General features: G+C 42.7%; 1 protein-coding gene across 5 annotated transcripts in view; it reads right to left on the reverse strand.

The window, feature by feature from the left end:
- paxip1 (PAX interacting (with transcription-activation domain) protein 1) overlaps positions 1–24198 on the reverse strand; it is a 104891-nt gene that overhangs the window by 56096 nt on the left and 24597 nt on the right. For all 5 annotated transcript variants that reach the window (XR_009797656.1, XM_061838702.1, XM_061838703.1 and 2 more), the window contains 4 exons: positions 19487–19602; positions 18629–19403; positions 13331–13425; positions 8072–8167 (listed from right to left, as the gene is read on the reverse strand). Coding sequence is in view for 4 of the 5 variants with exons in the window: in XM_061838702.1 (XP_061694686.1) it covers positions 8072–8167; positions 13331–13425; positions 18629–19403; positions 19487–19602 (1082 nt within the window). In the remaining variant the exon portion in view is untranslated. The remainder of the gene's footprint in view (positions 1–8071; positions 8168–13330; positions 13426–18628; positions 19404–19486; positions 19603–24198) is intronic.

Below are 24198 nucleotides of genomic sequence, written 5' to 3' on the forward strand. Positions count from 1 at the left end.
AGATTACCACAGTGGACATGCACCTACGATGAAAATTTCAGACTCCTCCATGATTTTTAAGTGGGAGAACTTGCAATATAGCAGGGTATTCAAATACTTATTTTCTTCACTGTACCTTCCATCAGATAAAACTAGTAGATATTTTTTGTGAAGCGGTTGCAGGATTCAATTTAATGTAGTTCATGTTTCAGAATATCTGATCGCACAGGCATGTTGACCAAAGATGGATAAAACTCCAAATGCATATTTTTTCATGATCCTATATCTGTCAGGATGAGGACTCCATGTTTCAAATATGTTTCTCGGGTGTTGCAAAGCTTTAAAATTTCGCTCCATTTGTGGGTTTGGGCAAGCTGGGCTTTTTGGCGGGTGACGTGTTCACTCCCAACCAGGTATTTGCCTGGAAATGCTGGATGCCTTCCTTTGAAATGTCTTTCCACAGTTCTGTTTTTCTCATTTTATTTCTCATTACAAAGCAGACGGCAATATAAGCAAATGATTTGGTCCAAGAACAGTCTCTGTTCTCTTCAGCTATCTTTTTGTCTTTTGCCCTTTGCAATCCATGGCCCATCAAACACACCTGTCATATTTGTTTGCGACAGCCACCTGCCACACTGAGCTCAAACAAAAGAAACAAGTGTCGTAGGTTATGGCGCAAATCTTCATGACACAAATGTTGAAATGTAATTTTTATTCCACACATTTTTATGGGGAAAGGTCACTTGTGTAGTGGTACACACGCCTGACTTTAGTCCAGGCAGCACGGGATCGAGTCCCACTCAGTATTGTATATAATATTTCCTGCAACTGACTGGTGACCAGTTCAGGTTGTAGTCTGCCTTTCGCCCAATGTTAGCTGGGATAGGCTCCTGGACTCCCGCAACCCTTGCAAGGATGAGCGGCTTGGACAATGGATGGATGGATTTTTATAGCGTTGTAAAACAGTTTGTATCATGCTTCTCCTCTAACAGAAATCATTTGAAAAGACATATATTTTCATCAATGTTTTTCCATTTTCATACATTGTTGAAAAAGCTCCAGGGAGCCACTAGGACGGCGCAAAAGAGCAACATGCATCTCGACAGCCGCTGCTTGCCGAACCCAGTTCTCGACGATGCAGTCTCATTAATATTACTACTATGAATACTTTGAGGGCCGAGATCAGCCCACTTTAATGAAAATCAATCTTAAATATATATCTTACATTATAATATAAGAACAATTCCCTCAAAAGGTTTGCTTGTCTATGATTTTCACAAAGACCATAATCTTAAAATGATTGGTCTTTACAAGACTTAATTAAAACCAAATGAGTTTTTACCGTCTCCTCGGATGTTTGTGAGCTCTAATGTAGTGCATCCTATCAAAGGAGGGGGTGTAGCCGTCATACCCGATTCAGTTTTCAACCTTAGCACTAGACCCAACACTGACTTTAAAATATTCGCAGCTCTATTTACAACACCATTGCTGTTCTATCTTGCCATTATATACCCACCACCCCTTACTCTGGCTTTTTACATGAATTCTTGGACTTTATTGGTGACTTGATGTCCTATGCAGACAATACATTAATCATCCATTTTCTTAGCTGCTTATCCTCACAAGTTTTGCGGGAGTGCTGGAGCCTATCCCAGCTATCATCGGGCAGGAGGCAGGGTAGACCCTGAACTGGTTGCAATCACAGTGCACATAGACACAGACAATCACACAATCATACCTAGGGGCAGTTTAGAGTATCCAATTAACGTATGTTTTTGGGATGTGGGAGGAAACTGGAGTGCCTGGAGAAAACTCACATAGGCACAGGGAGAACATGCAAACTCCACACAGGCGGGGCTGGGATTCAATCAGGGTCCTCGGAACCATGCCGCCATATTAATCATGGGGGACATTAAAGGGCCACTGACACCTAAAACTTAGTATGTTTTTCACTAAAAGTACTCATCCAAAATGGACCCATCCCTTATTTCACAGAAAGTCAGAATGTTGCCGTGTATCGTTTTTTTCATCTCCCGCCAGGGAAACTCTCACTAGGATTTTGTGATGAGGAAGAAATAGGAAGTGATATTTTATGAAGTAGCGGGGTCGAGTGTTTATATTGGTTTCTACGTATTGTACCGGCGAGAAACTACCTTAATTTCTAGAAAATAATGCGCCAATTTTTCCCCAAAAAAATTTCAAAACATTAATGGAGCGCATTACATTTAGGTATGGATGAAAAATAAAAAATACAACAGCTACAACGATAGCTCGCTTCAATGGCTTCAAGTGGGTATCAAAACAATGTGAGCTCAAACTACATACTACAAGCGTAATGGGCACATTAAAAAAAAACAAACAAAAAAAAAAAACAATAGCGCACACACAATTGAAAGTTTTTTTTAAATGTGCCCATTACGCTTGTTTCTATGAAGTTTGAGCTCACGTTGTTTTGATAGCCACCTGATGCCATAGTGAAAGCTGCTACATATTGGAGCCCAATGGAGAGCGAGAGGCTGTGCTGTATAACAAAAACTTGGAATTCAAAAAATGTTTCCTCACACACGCTATGGGTGGCACAGAGGATGTAATGCTGTGGGAGCAGGATGAGATGTTCATGTTGCAATGCAGGATGCACCGGAACTGGACCAAGTCATCAATTATGAGTTTGAAAGTGATGCACCAAAGGTAGGTATGATGGATATTTATCAGATTGGAGATGAGTCAGACGGCTTTTAAATCCTGGCCAAGGATGTGTAATTTAGAGGATAAACTCCACTATGCACAAACGTTTTATGCACAAATATTTAATGCAATTTGTTTTAAAATCAAACGGTGTTAGTTTATTTACTTAAGACTGTCAGACAGTTTCTTTTGGCTTATCCCGGCAGGGGTAGCCACAGCGTGTCATCTCAGACATCTTTTAAACGCCAGATGCCCTTCCTGACGCAACCCCTAGGGGGAGTGCAGACCCCAGTGAGATACAAACTCACAACCCTTGGTTTACCAAACCAATGCGCTAACAACTGAGCTATGGGGCCTCTTAGTTATTTAAGACTGTAATATGTGTCATCAATGGTATGAATAAAATTTTATACCATCATTGAGCAATTTAGTTGGTTGAGGGATACTGTTCTGACAATTACAGGGACCAGGACAAGCGTGTCCTGTGACCTGTCCCAAGATTATATTACCGCTACATGAACACATGCAAAATAATTATTGATGATTGTTGTACAGACAGTTTTTTGAAAAACAATACAAGTAATAAATAACCCAATAAAATATAAATACAGATAATTCACAATATTTTTAGCATATGGGGTTTAAGTCACCAAGGTGGTTAAAAAGCTCCTTGGATTGAAGAGCCCACCTCAGAGCACCCAGACTCAGCTTCCCCATTGGAAGACATGTTGGTGATATTGAAGAGGTCTTCGAAGTATTTTCCCCACTGACTCACAACACCCCGAGTTAAAGTCGGCAGCACCCCACCCCCACTATACACAGTGTTGACGGTGGACTGCTTCCCCCTCCTGAGACGCCAGATGGTGGACCAGAATTTCCTCAAACCTGTCTTGAAGTCGTTCTCCATGGCCTCACTCTACTCCTCCGATGCCCGGGTTTTTGCCTCAGTAACCACCGAAGCTGCATTCTGCTTGGCCAGTCGGTACCTATCAGCTGCGTCATGAGTCCCACAGGCCAAGAATGCCCGATATGACTCCTTCAGCTTGGCAGCATCCCTCACTGTTGGTGTCCACCAACGTGTTCGCGGGATGCCGCCACGACAGGCACCAACCACCTTACGGCCACAGCGCCGGTCGGCCGCCTCAGCAATAGAGGCGCGGAACATCGTCCACTCGGATCAATGCCCTCCCCCTCCTCCAGTTGGGAATTGCTATTACTTCTGACAAGGGGAATCTGCCAACCATTCCCAGCAGACCCTCACGATACGTATGGGCCTGCCATGTTGGACCGGCATCCTTCCCCAACCATCGGAACCAAATCACCACCAGGTGGTGATCATCATACTGAGGTAAAATCCGATGTACAGGCCTCGAGCCAGGGGTCAATAAGTATACCCAGACCTGCTCTGCGTTTTTTTTTTTTTTTCCGAACAACCAATAATGAAATAGAATAACGAAGTCACAAAGGCCGACCCACTACAAATATGCAAACCTTATTTATTTTAAAGTATATTGAGGAATGAGGAGAGGCAGAATGAATACATTGAGATGCGTTATAGGGCAAAGGTAGAGGTGGCAAAGGCTAAACAAGAGGCATATGACGACAGGTTGGATACGAAAGGAGAAAATCTCTACAGGTTGGCCAAACAGAGGGATAGAGATGGGAAGGATGTGCAGCAAGTAAAGATGATTAAGGATAGCGATGGAAATATGTTGAATGGTGCCAGTAGTGTACAAAGTAGATGGAAAGAGTACTTTGAGAAGTTAATCAATGAAGAAAATAGGAGAGAAGGTAGAATACAAGAGGCAAGCGTGAATGACCGGGAAGTGGCTTTGATTAGTCAGGGAGAAAATGCTTAAATGGAAAAAGACACGCTGCGGCGACCCCTAACGGGACAAGGCAAAAGGAAAAGAAGAAGACCCCCTCCTGATTTTTCAATTTTTTAATTCACAAGAAGATTGAGGATTCTTTATGTGTAAATGTGTTTGTGTGCCTGGCATAACCGCATGAGCAAATATTGCACAACAGAACATCGTGAACCATAAACATTTTTATAACAATCTGAGTTCATGTTGATGATCACTAAACGCCATACGAATGAAAATGCACACCTGGGCTGAGTCACTCACGGCAGTGGATTCGTCCAACTGCAGTGAGAAACACAATTTCCGATGTCCTTCCACACCAGCCAAGGCTTTACAGCGCCATCTAACTGTACTCCTTTATAGAGCAGAGATTTTAGTTCATTCAATTTTCTCATTCTCAGCTTGCTTTTCGGCGGAATGTTGGTGTCGTATTTTCCATAAACTGTTCGAAAATGCCGCTCCAGATTTCACTACACTGGCAGATGAGGCAAACGCACTTCGAAAATGACATCATTAAAAAGTTGTCTGCCTCTCATTCCGGATGAAAGTGATACATTTTTGTCTTCTTTACTACAGCATCCATACTCATATTTGATAAGATTTCTCAAGCGAGGGTTTAACGTAGGGGGTAACTCGCAGACGAGTGTGTTTTCCTGTCCCGTTGTTGTTTGCACATGCGTGGTGAGCTAAAGGTCAGAAAAAATGGCTGTCTTTTTTTTTTTTTTCTCGTGGCACGCCATCGCGATCAACCAGAACTGTCTCGCGATTGACTCAACGAATTGAGCACCCCTGGGTTAGAGCCTTGGTTTGGTAAACCAGGGGTCATGAGTTCATTTCTCACTGGGCCCCCACTCCACAAGAGGGGTTGCGTCAGAAAGGTTATCCAGGGTAAAAACTGTGCCAAACAAATATGAGCATCCATCTGAGATAACACGCTGTAGCAACCCCTAACGGGACAAGCCCATTACCCAGAGTTAAAAAAAATCTCAGCGCTCAGTATTTCTCTCAACTCTCTCGTTTCATCTGTTATTCGCCACTTCCCCTGGAGTTGTTGACATGGAGGATTTTACTCCAAATGACCCGGTCAGATCCCAAGGCAGAACCACCGAAGGAGTGTACCATGCTTTCTCCTTAAATTGATTCTTAGGCTATCTTCATAATCATTGTCCAGAATCTTAGCATTATAATAAACACTGTACAGCACCAGAATAGGTGATAAATGTTGTCAACTTGTATTCTTTGGAGCTTGGTTATCCTAGAACGGGGATTTCCACCATCTGTGGTGCATTCTCAAGGTTTCTTTTTTCCCCCTCCGTAAATGTAATTAGAATTATACCTTGCCTGATTGAGGGGTTTAGATTAGGGGACAACTATGGGCCTTTAAATAAACAACTTTTAGAAACCAGCATTTGAGGCTGTTTTACTCCAAACAGTACACAGCTTGTGCACCTGACGTCACCATTTTCACGGCGCCATTTTGCCAGGCCAAAAGAGGTGCTCGACATTGAACCGGAGCAGAACATTCACAATACCCGAGACTTGTTGTGCTGTTGGTTGTTACAACAGACAAGACAGTAATTGAAAGAGGTCATTCTATAGAATACCAGCTGAAAAGACCTGAAAAGATCGATGGATTTCGGCAATTAAACGTGATGGATGGTGCCCAACCAAATACACACGAGTGTGTAGCGATCATTTCAAGACGGGGAGTCGTCTCCAACGTACACATAAGCGTGTTCCAGCCACATGTTATACTTCGGTAAACCTCTCTCCAACAGACTTTTTTTTTTTTTTTTAAATATGCACTATTCTCAAATGAGTCCAATGCGTATTTAAAAAAAGAAAATAAACCGTTGGGCACACAGAGGTTTACGGAGGTTAACTTGTGGCTGCAACACGCTTACATGTACAGCGGTTTAATTTCATTTTTTAAATACGCATTGGACTCATTTGAGAACGCATATTTAAAAAAAAAAAAAGTCTGTCACAGAGAAGTTTACTGAACTTTAACATGTGGCCGCAAAACGGTTCGTGAACAGAGGAGCCGACTCGCTGTCTTTTTTTTTCCCCACCCATCATAGTTCATGAATGCAGGTTTGTGTAAAATCAGAGGTCAATTATTTAAATATTGGTATTTGTATTGAAAAAAAATCTGAGGGGCTCCATCACTATGTGGGATTTATTCTTGATTGAGAACAGATCCAGCAACGAAATATTTGTATGCGTCAAGACTTTTCTACAATTTCATAATCTTGTAAATCCGTGTAATTCTCGATGACTCACTCACCAGATACATGTGTAGATCCAGTTGTCCAAGACAACCGGAAGCGGGTTAACAGTCCAATTTCTTATCGGCGAAAACATCGACTTTGGCATTAAATATGGGTCCTCTATGCCAGGTGTGTCTCATTTTTCCACGTACCTTCATTTATTATCACCGTCTAAATGTTTAACAGTGTCGGACAAAACTCTGACCGTCGTGCTAAAAGACGTATTTCCGTGTCATCTCCAACCGATTTAGCATTGAGTAATGCTTTGCTTGACCAGCAGTAAGGCCAGTCACGTGACTTCGATGACGTAGGTGCACGAGCTCTATACGGGTACATAATTAGAATGTGGTAGAAAAGTCAGTTTTTTCAGTACTCATACATTATCTCGATTAAATACCTGGGAATGTATGTTACAGAGGGAAAATTCCAGTTTAAGCTCTCCATTAAAGAATCACTTTCATTGTTTCTTGATTGTTATGTAATTTTCTAGTTTCCTGAGGGGGTGAAATTTGGGTTTTTATTTGGAGTATGCTACAATCAACAAATGTATAAGAATATAATCCAAAAATTATGCAATATTTTACTCTACTTTTATCTGTAGTGAATCGCTGTAATAAGAGCTGTGCTTTATGAATTTAATAACTGGACTAAATTAAGTTTTTGACAGTAGTCCGTGCATCACGGTGGTGCAGCTGTAAAAGCATTGGCCTCACAGTTCTGAGGACCAGGGTACAATCCTGGCCCTTCCTGTGTGGAGTTTGCATGTTCTCCCCGTGTTTGCGTGGGTTTTCTCCGGGCACTCCGGTTTCCTCCTACATTTCAAAAACATGCAACATTAATTCGACACTCCAAATTGCCCCTAGGTGTGATTGTGAGTGTGGCCTGCGATTGGCTGGCAACCAGTGCAGGGTGTACCCCGCCTCCTGCCTGTTGACAGCTGGGATAGGCTCCAGCACTCCCGCAACCCTTGTGAGGCGAAGCGGATCAGAAAGGATAAGCGATAAGTGAGGATAAGCGGCTAAGAAAATGGATGGATAATTTGAGTCAAAATTGCCCCTAGGTGTGATTGTGAGTGTGCCTGTTGTCTGTCTCCATGTGCCCTGCGACTGGCTGGCAAGCAGTTCAGGGTGTACCCTGCCTCCTGCCCGATGACAGCTGGGGCAGTCTCCAGCACTCCCGCGACCCTTGTGAGGCGAATCGGATCAGAAAATGGATGGATGGATAGTAATCTAATTTACAGAAGTGAGACAAACTACTGTAACACATCCTTACCTGCACATACATGTTGCTGACCTGACTCTCACAAAGTAAGTGGGTACAGCGGGTGGTTAAAGAGGGGTCAACGGCACCACCATAGGCCTGGATCACCTGTAAGTGGAGACAGGGGAGTAAGTAGCTTCCCTGAGTACTGTGCTGTTCCTGAAATGCAGCAACAGATCATACTTTATACTCGATGCATTTCTAATTACGGTTGCTTGCTAGGATAATTCACACATTTATAGGAGAGGCGGCAAAGAAAAAAATAATTTGGTGAAAGGAAGAAAATTAAGTCAGATGCAATGGCTCTTAAATTACTCATTGGAGATGGGATTGAGTCAAATGTGCAAGTCAAGTTTTAAACTAAGTTCTTGAACAGCTAACTTACAATTCCACTGCAACATGCTACCAGTTCTCTGTGTCGACTTTTTGTCACACCCTGCTGAGCCAATCAGGATTACTATTAGATAGATAGAACAAGGACTATCACGAGCTCTCAGAACTCGGGTGGATATAGATCTTTATAGATCTGGCATTTTCAGTCGACATGCTGTGTCACTTGGACAGACTGAACCTGACCCTGCAGGGTAAGTTAAAAATGCTGCCTGACCTGGTGCAAAGTGTGTTTGCGTTTGTCAACAAACTAAAGCTGTTCGAGGCGCATATTCAAAAGGGAGATTTAACACATTTTCATACTCTGCTAAAAGCCAGTGAGCAAGTCACCAGCGCCGCCCTGACAAAGAAAGGAGACAGATATGCAACATTGGTTGCAAACCTGCACGAAAGCTTTGTGACCCGGTTCTGTGATCTACAACTGAGTTGGAGATGATCGACCTTTGTGAAGAGGATCAACTGAAAGCTGTTTTAAGGGAAGGGACCGTTGAGTTCTGGAAAAGTGTGCAAATTGAAAAATACCCCAACATCAAACGAGCTGCGCTGAAGATACTGTCCATGTTTGGGTCATGTTTTTGACCAACTTATTCAATAGAATACTAGCGGGAGAGAAGATGCCAGAGGAATGGAGGAGGAGTATGCTGGTCCCCATTTTTAAGAACAAGGGCGATGTTCAGAGCTGTGGAAACTATAAAGGAATAAAGATGATGAGCCACACAATGAAGTTATGGGAAAGGGTAGTGGAGGCTAGACTCAGTACAGAAGTAAGTATCTGCACGCACAGTATAGTTTCATGCCGAGAAAGAGTACCACAGATGCATTATTTGCCTTGAGGATGCTCGTGGAAAAGTACAGAGAAGGTCAGAAGGAGCTACAATGTGTCTTTGTAGACCTAGAGAAAGCCTATGATAAAGTACCAAGAGCGGAAAAGCGGTGAGATGAGCGAAAGGTGGGTCAGAAGAATTTAAGGTGGAGGTGGGACTGCATGACTAAGAGGGGCGGAGAGTGAAGCTCCATGGAGAAGAGATAGCGAGGGTGGACAACTTCAAATTCATGGGGTCAACAATAGAGAGCAATGCTGAGTGTGGTAAGGAAGTGAAGAAATGGGTCCTAGGGGGTGGAACAGTTGGCGGAAGGTGTCTGGTGTTCTATGTGACAGAAGAGTCTCCGCTTGGATGAAGGGGAAAGTTTATAAAACAGTGGTGAAGCCGGCCGTGATGTATGGATTAGAAACGGTGGCACTGAAGAAACACCAGGAAGCAGAACTGGAGGTAGTAGAAATGAAGATGCTGAGGTTCTCGCTTGGAGTGAGCAGGTTGGATAGGATTAGAAATGAGCTCATTAGAGGGACAGCCAAAGTTGGATGTTTTGGAGACAAGGTTAGGTTACTTAATTTAACTTTTATTTAACCTACAAATGTGTCTGATCATTTTGCCTGACCCCTTATATCAAATTCAGGGAGGAAAATGATGTCAGCTATAAACCTGTTTGGTGGCATCATCCAGCTGACAGCATGCATTGCTCATGATATTGTGCAGGCAATAACACAGTTTTAAGATAAATTTTAAATCAGATTTAAGTCAGATTTGTGCATATTCTAGTGACATTTAACATGATTTATTATATCAATCATTTCATTTTATTATGACTGGATCATGGGTAGTAGAAATAACGTGAGTAACTTCATAATTTGTACAATGGGGGACGTGAGGACTTATGGGAAATTTAACAAGTCTTATCTTAGTACATCTAAGTACCCAGATTGGTGCTGTATCGTTCGCGTTTAAGTTGCTCGGCCTAAGTTAGCCTAGCGTGCTAACAACATTACCTACATAGAGTATACAATGAGGACCAAACATCGAACGTGGACTCAACCTTCAAGTACTAAAGTGAGGGCCATTGTGGTTTGAATCCCTTCTATCCACATATCCTTTATATTTTCATACATGTAATATGTGATTTGTGTACCTTATGTGCTGACTGTTTATTTGATTGCTTTTATCTGACTTCAATTTTAACATAGATTAGGCTGTATGTGAATTGTCTATCTTATGTGCTGACTTTGTTTATTTGATTATCCTGTAGGCCAGTCCCAAGCCCGGACAAATACAGAGGGTTGCAGCAGGAAGGGCATCCGCCGTAAAACTGCCAAACATATATGAGCGTTCAAACAAATTCCATAACGGGTAGGTCATGGCCCGGGCAAACTATGCACGCCCCCAGCACTCTTAATCTGCAAGGCGTAGGTAGAAATTCAGATCATGTAGGTTGAAGACGAAAAAGAGGAGGAAAGCGGCTTACTCAGCAGAAAAAGAAGCGGCATGCACAGACCTTACAACTGTGTGTAGGGACTTTGAATGGTGGGACTATGACAGGAAAACCTCGGGAGTTAGTTGATATGATAATTAGGAGAAAGGTTGCTGTATTGTGCATCCAAGAAAGCAAGTGGAAAGGGAGTAAGGCTAGAAGCTTAGGAACAGGGTTTAAATTATTTTATCATAGAGTAGTTGAAGAGAAATGGAGTAGGGTTTATTTTAAAAGGAAGAGCAGGCTAAGAATGTCTTGAAGGTGAAAAGAGTATCAGATTGAGTGATGAGGCTGAAATTTGAAATTGAGAGTATACACAATACCCTCAATTTCAAATTGATTAGCGTCTGAGAGAGAGAGAGAGAGAGAGAGATAGAGAGAGAGAGACGAGAGAGAGAGAGAGAGAGAGAGAGAGAGAGAGAGAGAGAGAGAGAGAGAGAGAGAGAGAGAGAGAGAGAAGAGAGAGAGAGAGAGAGAGAGAGAGAGAGAGAGAGAGAGAGGAGAGAGAGAGAGAGAGAGAGAGAGAGAGAGAGAGAGAGAGACAGACAAATGTGATTGGTGCAGATTTCAATGGACATGGTGGTGGACTTCGCAAAAAGGTTGGAATTGGCAGTGGTGAACACTTATTTCCTGAAGAGACATGAACATAGAGTGAACTACAAGAACGGAGATAGAAGCACGCAGGTGGATTATATTTTGTGCAGACGTAATCTGAAGGAGGTTACTGATTGTAAGGGAGTGGTGGGAGAGAGTGTAGCTCGACAGCATAGGATGGTGGTATGTAGGATGACTCTGGTCGCAGGTAGGAAGATTAAGAAGACAAAAGGTAAAGCAGAGAATCAGGTGGTGGAAGTGGAGAAAGGAAGAATGTGTTTGTGGCCTTTCGGAAAGAGGTGAGACAGGCTCAAGATGGACAGGAAGAGCTCCCGGAAGACTGAAATACTACTGCCAAGGTATTCAGAGACGCAGGCAGGTGAGTACTTGGGGTGCCTTCTGGTAGGAAAGGGGAGAAGGTGATTTGGTGATTGAACCTCAAAATACAGGAAGTCATCCAATTAAAGAGATGAGCGAAAAAAAAGTGGGACATGGAGAGGACTGATGAGAGGCGGAAGGAATACATTGAGAGGTGATGTGAGGCAAAGATAGAGGTGTCGAAGGCTAAATAAGTGGCATATGATGACATGTACACTAAGTTGGATATGAAAGAAGGAGAAAAGGATCTCTACAGGTTGGCCGGACAGAGATGCGAAGGATGTGCAGCAAGTCAAGGTGATTAAGGAAAGTGATGGAAATATGTTGACTGGTGCCAGTAGTGTGCTAAGTAGATGGAAAGAGTACTTGAGAAGTTAATGAATGAAGAAAATGAGAGCGAAGGAAGAGTCTGAGAGGAAAGCGTGAATGACCAGTAATGTAATTTAATTCTTTTAATAACACATGAAACTTTCCATGATGCCAGATGTGATACTGGTGTGTGGCCACAGTAAGCACTTCTGATGTTGCTCACAGTGGTCCTTAGTGTGCTCAGGGAGTTTGTCTGTATGCCCGGACATATGGAAAAATTAGAGGAAACATTGGTCATGGGGATTATTTGTTTACATTTTCATACCTATTATTTAATTGTTAAATAATACAAGGTTTGTATACAATATTTTCCTTTTTTTGTTGTTGAGAAGAGTCAAACGATTTGCTGTAATAAAACTTTTTTCGCCACATTTTACGACATTCTGCTTTCATTCAACCATGTCAACACTGTTCAAGGTTTTCAGGAAACAAAAGATGACGAACATACCTCCCCAATTTGTCTTTTAACAAAAGCACTTTTTGTGAGGGGGCTTCTGAGCTTGTTGCACCTTGTCCAGGTTGAGCACCTAATGCAAGTTCACGATTGGTCCCTTTAGCAACACCCATCTGTTCAGGTTTCAGAACTGGCTGTATGGTAGGTACTAATGCAGGTTTTATAATTTTTTTTACATTTAAAACCCATCTTAGACATGAGGCCATCAGTTAAAGAGTCCGGGGTGAAATGATCACTGCATATGACAGACTGCTGACTGGGTTTGGAAAAATTTGCCATTTTCATTTGCACAAACCTGACCCAATGTCTTCTGAAGCTTGGATCTTTGGGAAAAAGTAAACCGTGCCCAGAAGAATTTGAATTACTACAAAACTGAACCACACACTTCTTCACCATTATTACAGATTGACTTCAGTTTAAAATCACAGTAATTCTCAAAACAGGTTTTTTCTTTGTCAACAAGCAATGCTGCAAGCGTTAATCCAATTCCACAAACACAAATTGCCTATTTGTGACAGAGGAAAAAACGCCAGAAAGAGGCATTCTGCCACATCAGGCAAATTGATCAAAGTTCTGGTATTTTTATTCATAATATTATATTTTTTTTTACTAAAAAACAAACGAGATTTGTATTTTATGGTACAGTTGAAAATATATTTTTGTCTAGACAAGATAACTTGCGCTCGAAACATGACATTCCACACACAAAGTTGAACAAGTTGCGACTGATTAATAATAACCACATGTACTGCCTTTAAGGTGTAACCTTTTTATCTTACCCGTTTCCATGTGGCCAGCAATTGTTTGTCAGCTATTTGTTCTGGGTAGTCAGCAATGGCAAACACACATCCCAGCAGAAAGCCATCTTGTGGAACTATGACATGGAAAAAAAATAAATAAATAAAACATTAATAGGCACATCCATGCAAAATAGATGAATGGTCTCTTCTAATTGTCTTCAGAGTACTCCCAAACATTACAGTGGTACCTCTACTTACGAACGTCTTGAAATTTTCAGGTTACGAAATGACTCCTCGGAAAAATAGTCTCTAGTTAGGGACTGGATTCACGCAAATTCCAATGAACGTAAACATCCTGTATCTTGGTTAGTGTGACGTGATGGAGCCGGTCTCCATTTGACTATCGCCGTAGCATTTTACTGGGATTACATTGGCTTGGAGGGACATCAATCTTTACCCATGATGCACATACTGTATCTTGGTTTGTGTGGCGCGATAGAGCTTCTACAATCACGCTAGCACTGATAAAAGCTAAAGCACATTGTTAAAGTACAACTTTTTCATTTGTGTTTTTTTAAGTTTTCTTAATCTTTCTTCACCATGGCCCACAAGAAACTTTAGTGGAATTAAGTTGCATGCGTGCATACGTTCGTACGTATGTTTTCTCTCAGCTGCCAAAGTTTGCCTCTTCCGTCCCCCACGATGCCTTTTGGTTGTCACTAACTCTTCTCTTTGCATACTGGCCCAACGTCAAAGGTAAATAAACTTTTTTTATTCTTTACATTATGTACTATGAATGCTTATTTTTGGCGGCAGGTGGTGGGGTCAGGGCACTTGGAACAGATTACGCTATTCACTTGTAAAATGCGCTTCTACTTCCGAAAAATTCACATTACGAAATGACTTCCGGAACGGATTAATTTCTTAAAGCACCACTAATGCTAAAAGCATGATTTTTCGTGTGTTTTTAATTTAAAAAAAGGCGGTCGGAATGGACCCATCAATTTTTTCACCACACATGATTTTGACATATATGGCTTTTTGCAACTCGCACCTTGAAAATCCTCTCGAAGGATTTGTTTTGGAGAAGAAGCAGGAAGTGACATTATTAGCAGACACCAACTCAGGCGGTTTTGTGTGTTTATACTAGTTTTAACAGCTGGAAGGTAGCTCTGAGTTCCTTCGTGTTTGCCAAAATCCCAGCTCCTTGTATTGCTGGATATTGTTCGAACACTCGGGAGGGTGGATTGACTCTTCATACTTTTAAAAAATACCTGGTTCGTCATTAAAAATGGATTGAACAGGTGCAAAGGACGAGAGCTTCTTGGGTTCCAAATTACAGGTAGGTGTGTATAGAGCTACTAAAAAAAAAAAAACAGTTGGGGGGGGGTGAATCCTCTCAGAACGTAACAAAGGATCCACGTACGTAAGTTAGGGGTGCTAAATGTGTCGATGTGCCTGTCAGCGCTGTGTCCGACGTGGACGGCTTTGGTGGCACCGCGCCCGACGCAAACTGCTTTGGCTGCGCCCAGGTGGCTTACAGCGACGAGTCTGTTGTTAGTTAGAAGTGATCCGTATATCAGCTAAATATAGCCCGAAATGATAGGGTAATATTGCTCCGGTCACTTCACTCGATTGTGAGATGTTCTCTTCTTTGAAAAAAGCTTCCATGTCTCATAGCAGGTGGCAGTACGTGTTTTCAATGGCAAATTTCCCGGTGTAAAATCTGCTGATGACATTGCAGGCAATATGGCTACCACATGGATGTCAAATGAGACTACTACGACAAGTCCAAAGTTTGCAAAAGAGCATTTCTATGTTCCAGAAGAGGATTGAGAGAATAGTACACTGTCAGATGAAACCAAATAGAACTTTTTGGTGAAAAGTCAACTTGTCGTAGTTGGAGGAACAAGAATGCTGAGTTGCATCCGAAGAACACCATACTGACTGCGAAGCATGGGGGAGGAAACATCATGGTTTGAGGCTGTTTTTCTCCGAAGGGATTATGATGACTGATCATGAGATTTTGTGTGAAACCTCCTTCCGTCACCAACAGCAATGAAGATGAAACGTGGCTGTGTCTTTCAGAATGACAATGATCCCAAACACACCGCCCAGGGAACGAAGAAGTGGCTTCGTAAAAAGGATTTCAAGGTCCTGGGGGTGGCCTAGCCAGTCTCCAGATCTCAACACCATAGAAAACCTTTGGAGGGAGTTGCAAGTATGTGTTGCCCAGTGACAGTTACAAAACATCACTGCTTCCTCCATGCATAACTCCTCTGCACGGGCCAAAATACCAGCGACAGTGTGTGAAAATCTTGTGAAGAATTTGAAAAATGTTTGACCTCTATCATTGAGATGAACTTTTTTGTCATTGACCAAATACCTAGTTTCCACCATAATTTACTCATAAATTATATCAAAATGAAAAACTGATTTGGGGGATTTTTTGTTCTCATACAGTAGTTGAGCTATACCTAAGATTAAAATCATACACCTCACTCATCTTTTTAAGTGCAAGAACTTTGACAATTGGTGGCTGACTAAATACTTTATCCCACTATGGGTGTGTGTTTTTACACACATCAGTATTTAATTATAAGTATTTAATTTACTATTTTTCCTCACAATACTCCCAATGGTGCTATTGACCTGAAAATTTCACCAAATGTTGGGAACTACCCAAGTAATCCAGGCATAGAAAGAAAGTAAGAGTGAATAAGCCCACCGCCATGGCCTGTACACGTTCATCACACAAGTCCCCCATTACTATACAACATTTGGACAAGCCCGTAAGATAGAATATGAATGAAGCAAAACTGAACTCTTTGAATGCCATGATGCACACCATGTTTGGAGGAGAAATGGCAGTGCACATCAACCTAAAAACACCATACCAACAGTAAAGTTTGGAGGTGGAAACATGGTGTGGGGGCTGTTTTTCAGGAAACACCATTGGTAAACTTTACATCTGTAGCCTCAATCTGGCGGTGCGTGGGCCGTAGATATTTTGTGACCCCCACCTTAATATGAAAGTTTAATGTTAGTCCCGCCCTCGAATTTCACTTGAATGGCACTTTTACAGTGTTGTGTGCAAAGCCAACCAATCATGGTGGGGTATCCGGCTCTCGGGTATGTGCAAGCAGAGAAATATTTTTCTGAGTGAAAAGTACAGCAGCATTGCCAATGTAGCATTTTACTAGTAGTTTTGTACACAACCATCTTTATCTTTTTTCATTCATTCATTTTCCAAGCTGCTTATCATCACCAGGGTCGCGGTGGTACTGGCGCCAATCCCAGGCATCATCGGGCAAGAGTTGGGGTACACTAAAACTGGTTGCCAGCCAATCGCAGATCACATAGAGACAGACAACAGTCACACTCATGATCACACCAAAATTCAATTTAGAGTCACTAATTAATACATGTGTTTAGGGATGTGACAGGAAACCGGAATGCCCAGAGAAAACCCATGCAGGCACGGGGAGAACAGGCAAACTCCACACAGGCAGGGCCGGGATTTGAATCCCGAACCTCAGAACTGTGAGGTCAACAGTCTAACCAGTTGCACCATTGTGTTTCCTCTGAGTTTACCTTAATGTGTTTAACTTAAAAAAAAAAGATGTTTGAGAAGATTTTTTTTTCTTTTAAATTTAGAATTGAAATTGGCCATGAGTGCATGTGCGCTGACACTGCAGCCCAGCCTCAGCCGGACGCTGCCTCCAGCGGCCTCGATGTAAATTGAGTTTGAGACCCCTGATTTACATTATTGAAGGATGAATGGGGACAATCAAGACATTCTTGACAAAAATCTGCTGCCATATATGAGGATGATGAAATAAAGATCCAAAATAGACTGCCATGAAACTTTCAATTGGTGTCAAAGGAAAAAAAAAAAAGTTGATAGAATGGGACATTCACCTGACATAAACCCATTCAGAAGTCTATAGAAAACTGGCAAACCTTTAATATTTGAAGACTCATTGTATGGAGGCACAATCATACAAGAGCAATGGATGAAACTAGTTTCTCCATACTCTTGAAGCTGTCAGTGCAATTTTCAGATCAATCACACATTTGGAAATATATTTAATGAGGAAAAATGGTGACACGTTAAACAGGTTTCAATTCGGCACCTAGTGGCAACAGATCTCATCTTCCCTGATGCATTGCCGGGAAAGCCTGAGAGCCTGGCTGCTTACATCGAGTAGCAGCTGGATTGTGGCTTGAAGTATTTAAGAACTGGGGAGGCAAATTAAAACCATTACCACTGTTCAAACATGGCACAATGGTTTGTGCTCACTTTAGCACCCTTTGATTCGGAAAACGTTTGGATTTCTGTTGCAGTTTTCATTCACCAGCGTGGTAGAATGTGGGTGATATTCACTTTACCACATCTGGTTTCAATTAGTCATTGGCCATTATTGACATTATTTTGTAACTTTTAGTTTGTGTGCAAACTATCTAAAATCCCGGCAATGCATCAGGGAAGATGAGATCTGTTGCCATTTGGTGCGGAATTGAAACCTGTTTAACATGTCACCATTTATATATATATAAAACAAACATTCGCCCATCCATCCACTTTTTTTAAACGCTTATCCTCACAAGGCCGTGTTGGAGCTTATCCCAGCTGTCAACCGGCAGGAGGCAGGGTACACCCTGAACTGGTTGCCAGCCAATTGCAGGGCACATCAAGGTAAACAGTTGGACACACACAATTACAGGAGCAATTTAGAGTGTCCATGTTGCATTTTTTTGGGGATGTGGGAGGAAACTGGGGTGCCCGGAGAAACCCCACGCAGGCATGGGGAGAACATGCAAACTCCACACAGATGGGTCCAGGATATATATGCGCGCACGTGCGCACCCACGCGCGCACGCGCGCACACGCGCACACACACACACACACGAGTGCATGATATTGGGGGATTTTTTTTTTTTTTTTAACGTGTGATACACAAGAAAATTTGGTATAATGTATGCACCGGTACACATGAGCAAAACTGAAACATTGGATCTTGTCATCTTTGGTATTTCTTACATCTTATTAAAAAAAAAAAAAAAAAAAAAAACTAGACATTTAAAGTTTCTACCGGTTCCATTCTCCTGGTATAGGTCTCCACCATTTACCCTACCTAAGGAAGTTCGATTGTTGCCGATGCAGAAGTTGGCTGACTTTTTCACATCTGACACGATGCAGGATTTATATTTGCTTATTTTGTTGTGTTTTTCATGTAATGATAATGTTTAATCCAAATACAGCCAATTGCTTGGGGCACATGTTAAACAGGCTGAGATTTGAGTATATGGATGAAAACACCATCTACTACTCACTTTCTTGTCCTGGCTCATGTCCAAACAGGGAGATATGAGCAGTCTGCTGTATCTGCGGCTGAAGAGTCTGTTGCTGCTGCTGATGTTGTGTCTGCATGCCCTGTTGGTTCTGATGCTGCAAAGCTTGCTGTTGATGATTCTGCAGCTGCTGTTGCTGCTGCATCTGCTGGATTTGTTGCTGCTGCAGGAAGTGCTGTTGTTGTTGCTGCTGCTGCAGATGCTGTTGATGCAATTGCTGATTTTGTTGTTGTTGCTGTTGTAATATTTGCATGCGTTGCTGCTGTTGGAATTGCTGTAGCTGCTGTTGCAGAGCTTGCTGCTGTTGCAGCTGCTGTAGACCAGGGCGTAAGAGCTGCTGAGGGCGAAGCTGCTGCTGAGAGAAGGCATGTTGCTGTTGCTGTGAAAACATCGGCTGTTGGTGCAGTTGCTGCTGTTGCAGGAACTGATGCTGCTGGGACAATTGAGGAAACCCTTGCTGTTGTACAACTGATTGTTGCTGTTGATGGTGATGTAGCTGCATCATCTGCTGCTGCTGCTGCTGCAGCATAATGGGGTGTTGCGCTTGATGGGGTAACTGTTGGTGGTGTTGGACCGTCTGGTGTGACAGCTGCATTAACTGCTGTTGCTGCTGTTGTTGCTGCACAGCAAGTTGTTGCCCAGCCATTTTCGACTGATTGAACATTAAAGAATTGGTACTGTTTGGCGTCTGAGCATGGCTCTGATTGGTTTGTTGCTCTAATGGCTTTCCATGATTGGGTGTCAGATTCTGGATAATCTGTGAAAGAAGAACAAAGTTAACTATATATAAAATTTGTCCTATAATATGCAAACAAATACTTATTCTCTGTAACATCTTACGTGTCCGACATTGGTGGGTCGAATGGCCGGCTGCGTGTCAGAGTTGTTGGTAATATTGCGTAGTGTTCTAATTGGTGGGCTCCAACCAGGGATGCTATCTGGAACTGATACTCCTCCTAAAAAAGGGTAAATAATTTCACAGGTTAAGTAATCCAACTACTCAAAGACATGCACTGGATGCAAAAGAGTATTAACCAAGAAAACATTTTTAAATTCAGTGGCAACTCCACTTACAAAATAGATCAGTTCAGGAAGTAGGTTTGTAACAAGAACTTTTCGTTAGTAGAAGCACTTTATAGGTGGTTGTTTCATTTCCAAGACGTCATTAGAGAGATGTGTGTAAAGTGATGCACTATTTAAGTTTGAGTCCTCAGTTTGGAACATTAGGCTTCCTCAAGCCTTGACTCTCTGGTTCATGGGCGCCACCATTTCGTGACTCTGTGCCTCGAGTCTGCGAATTGATACCGTAGTGTGACACTACACATTACCATATCTTCTTCGTTCATGATTGTTGTTACACAGCTTGTATAGAAATACAAATCAGGTAGTTTGTGCCGTTATGGTGATATTAAGCTATGGTGTCATTGCAGTACCACAAATACACACACACACAAGGCAGAGTATATATGGAATCGAGTTCCACATACTGAACGAAACCAGGTAGCCTGTGTATTTGTGAAAGTTGGAATCAGTGACTGTACCATCTGGTAGACCTGCCTGCTGAACTGAATGCCTATACTGCCCTCACTGTGCCTTCCAAGTGATTAAAGCTGTTGTAGCCAAATCCACTTTCATCCCCAGTCACTCACATTTGAAAAATGTAAGGGTGTGGTCAGTCATGCTCGCAGATAAAGTTGCGGGTGTGATTTGGGATGGACCTTAAAATAACGTACTGGATTAATATAACAGAACTCTAAATTAAAAATAAAATACATAACTAAAATAGAAAAAAAATCTAACTCAGAAATGATTTCCCATTTTAACTGATATTAGTAGAACATGATATAAAATGGTATTTAAAATATTTCATCAATAAAAATTCTTGATCTGACAAACTTTATCTGAAGAAAAGTTAAATGCACTGGCCTGTGAAGGAATAAACATGAACGGTCTATAACCGCAATGTTTCGAAAATGTTGAAAATTTAGTTCAACATAACCTGCGTTCGTGGCAACAAGCTAGCAATGCATTGTAACAAACATTCGCCAATCGTGATGTGTTGTTGTGGGGTGGGGTGGGTGGTGAGCATGCATCGCCGTGATTGCCGTAAGTAGGAGGCCGGCTAGAACGCACCTTTATGTGCATGCGCTAGACGTATTGGCCACACCTAAATCAAGCGATGAGGTGGATGATAATCTAATGTCTTTTGTTTTTTTTTTTGTTTTTTTTTTATGCTGTCACACGATTGACACAATGAGCAATCCTGGTGTGATCGAGTTTCCTTTGACATGGCTCATGATATTGATGACTTTCGATGTCAATGCCCTCGCAGTACGTGAAGCAGCTCTGAACATGCGTTTTTGGGCTAACTTCCGTACATGCTCAGCACGGTTACTTTGCATTTCCCGTTTCCGGGTGAATACCGGTTGTTTTGGAGCAGGCTTGTTTAGTTGATAATGTTTATGAAATAAACACGTAAATTAATGTCAAGACTACACAAAATAAGCGACGTCTTTAAATATGTATTTTTTTCTATCTGTAACAAATTTTTAGCGGGTGCTTTTTGGTGCTCGACTGTGCAGATTTACCAGCCCGGAGGTGCACAGTCACGCACGTCAAATGTGAGTGACTGCATCCCCATTGTGTTCTGATCGACACCTCAGGGGACAACGGGGCATACATATATTGAACCAGTCACCTATACAGTCCAGCACTAGTCTCTCCAACATTTGTCTCCCTTCAAGCCGCCTGGACAACATGGAGTTTGTAGACAGTGGAGCCCGCCTGATGCGTCAGACATGCCCATCAACCTATGTAGATGACTATCAAGTTAGCTACATCAAGCACAGGCATAAAAATAGACATGGGCTCAAGGAATTGGAAACCTAGTGTGGGGTCTCTCATTTATCGTGTGACCCAAGATTACACATTGGAAGAGGCACACAAAACATGAGAATGGCATGTTATAGCAGTCGCAGAACGTTACGCACTTTGTGGTGGCTCCACTAGATAAAGTTCATGCAGAAATGACGAGGCTAATCGACAAGGTCATCAACCTTCACCAAGCTATGTCGTACTCCATCAGCTATAGTAACCCTCATCTTCTCCATGTTGAGGATGAAGAGGACTGGCCAGACCCCCCACCATGACCCAACACAGCAGACCATGATGAAAAGCCAGCTCAACAAATGACAGATTGAATCGAAGAACTGATGTCAGCACCAGTCCGTGAGCTTGGCGTACAAGGTATCCATAAGGGCCTCCCCGCCAGACCATCATCCTGCTGGTCCAATCAGTATTATCCATCAATCCATCCATCCATTTTCTGAGCCGCTTATCCTCACGAGGGTCACAGGAGTGCTAGAGCCTCAATCAGTATTAGTAATATTTTTTGTTAGACCAGGGGTGGCCAGACTTTTTTTACCCCAAGATCTACTTTTCAAGCAAAGGTTATGTTAGCAAGCAGTCACGCGATCGACCAAAACTGCCTCATCGACACATTGAGAACGCTTCCTGTAGACTATCACATGATTCATCACTTTACACTGGTCCCTTTGCACAATTGTCATTGCCCTGGTCTATAACAATAACTGCGAATGGGCAAGGCCACTTTGTACAAGCTTAACACAATGTGAGGCGTTGACACACTCAACTGTTCTAAATGAAGAAGACTGCATCTTGCACATCTGTTATAAGGAATCGTTCTTATTAACTGAATCTCTCCTGTTTGTTATTGTTGCTTTGTTGTTCTTTGTTCTGAATGTAGTACCACGGCGCCACCGACTGCCGGAGATAAATTCCTTGTGTATTGTTACACACTTGGCCAATAAAGCTGATTCTAAACAACTAATGGGTCCTTGCCAGTAAGTACGATCCCTTGGGGTTCCTTATCCCATACACACTCGTCCTAAGATGATTGTCAGACATTTTTGTGAGAAACACTGCCACTGGGATGAGCCTCTTCACCCCTAAGACCTCTTGCAAACAGAACAACTGGGAGGAAGAGCTAAGGTTGCTGCTTGAAGTCACCTTACCAAGTGCATATCTACAAGCTGACATAGATGAATTAAGCATCACTAAGGAGGTCCACGTGTTTTCCGATAAATCTGAGCAAGCATACGGCTCAGTGGCATACCTAAGATCAGTTGATTCGCGAGGCAACGTCCATTTATCTTTCTTCAGTGCTCGCTCATAAATTGCACCTAAGCATATCCTTTCCATACCCAGATTGGAATTGTCTGGAGCCGTCATTGGAGCCCAACTGGCTAAGCTCAATGAGAAATAACTTGTGTTAAAGATTGTTCAGAACATCTTATGGACAGACTCCACAACAGTGGTGACGTGGCTGCAGTCAGAGTCCTACCGCTTCAAGATCTTTGTTTCGCACCAGAATGGCAGAAATATAGGAACTCACCAATTCCAAATCTTGGCGCTACATTGATTCAGCAAGGGACTGTGATGACATGACAAGGGACAAGAAACTAAAGGACCTTGTGAAGCCCAACAGGTGAACCCAAAGGCCCCTCCTTCCTCCTTCAACCCTCTGAAGAGTGGCCAGTCAGGCCCAATGTCGAACCGTACAATGACTCTGAGCTGCGTAACTCTACATTCAGTGATGTCACAGCAGCATGACAGAAGAGAAGCAGTGCTACACCTGGAAGGAGCTACTCGAAACTACAGTGCAGGAGCTGTAAAGCGCAGCAGGTCTGAGCTGTAAAGCAAGTGCTAAAGATTACGGCCAGGCAGAGATTCTCATCCTCAAGCAATCCCAGAGTGAGAGTTTCCCGAAAGAGCTGAGGCTCCTGGAGGCTCGCAAGTCTCTCTGATCAAGCATCAGGAAAGGAGCTCATTCGTGTTGGGAGGTAGGATAGGATTTTTGTTATGCTGAAGACTCTTAGCCGACAGCAGTGCATCCCATTGTGCTGGATCATGGTCAATCCTACTCATTCAATTCGTCAACAGTCGCCAGAAAGAGTGTTAACAGAGATACGACGCTCATACTGGATCCTGTGAGAAAAGGAAGCAGTAAGTCGCTATCAGCGCACATGCACAGAATGTAGACGCAGTCTTGCCTCCTGCCCCTCTTCAAACCAGCCTTCTTCGAAAGTTATGGACTGCTTCGGGGCCTTCCAAGTCAAGGTGGGAAAGCACCCAAAGGAGGGGTGGGGGAACATATTCAAGTGTATCACCACAAGAGGTGTACACTTAGATCTCCTGAACACCCTCGACACTGACTCATTTCTGATGGCTCTCAGGTGGTCATCACTCACCAAGGGACACCACCCAAGCTGTATTCTAACCAGGGAACACAATTCTGGAGAAGAGAAAGGGAATTGAGAAAGGCATTCGCTACCCTGTCCCAAGCCCTGCAACACAAGCTAACCAAGCAGAAGATCAGCTTCCACTTCAACCCCGCTGCAGGAACCCACTTTGGAAGCACATGGGAAAGGGAACTGCGTCCAGTGAAGAAAGTCTTGCACACCACAGTCGGTGGCCAGCCAGTCCCAGAGGTGGTACGAAGGACCGTCCTTCTTGAAGTGAAAGCAATCCTA

This window comes from Syngnathoides biaculeatus, chromosome 13, assembly GCF_019802595.1.
Source record: "Syngnathoides biaculeatus isolate LvHL_M chromosome 13, ASM1980259v1, whole genome shotgun sequence".
NCBI classification, from domain to species: Eukaryota; Metazoa; Chordata; class Actinopteri; order Syngnathiformes; family Syngnathidae; genus Syngnathoides; species Syngnathoides biaculeatus.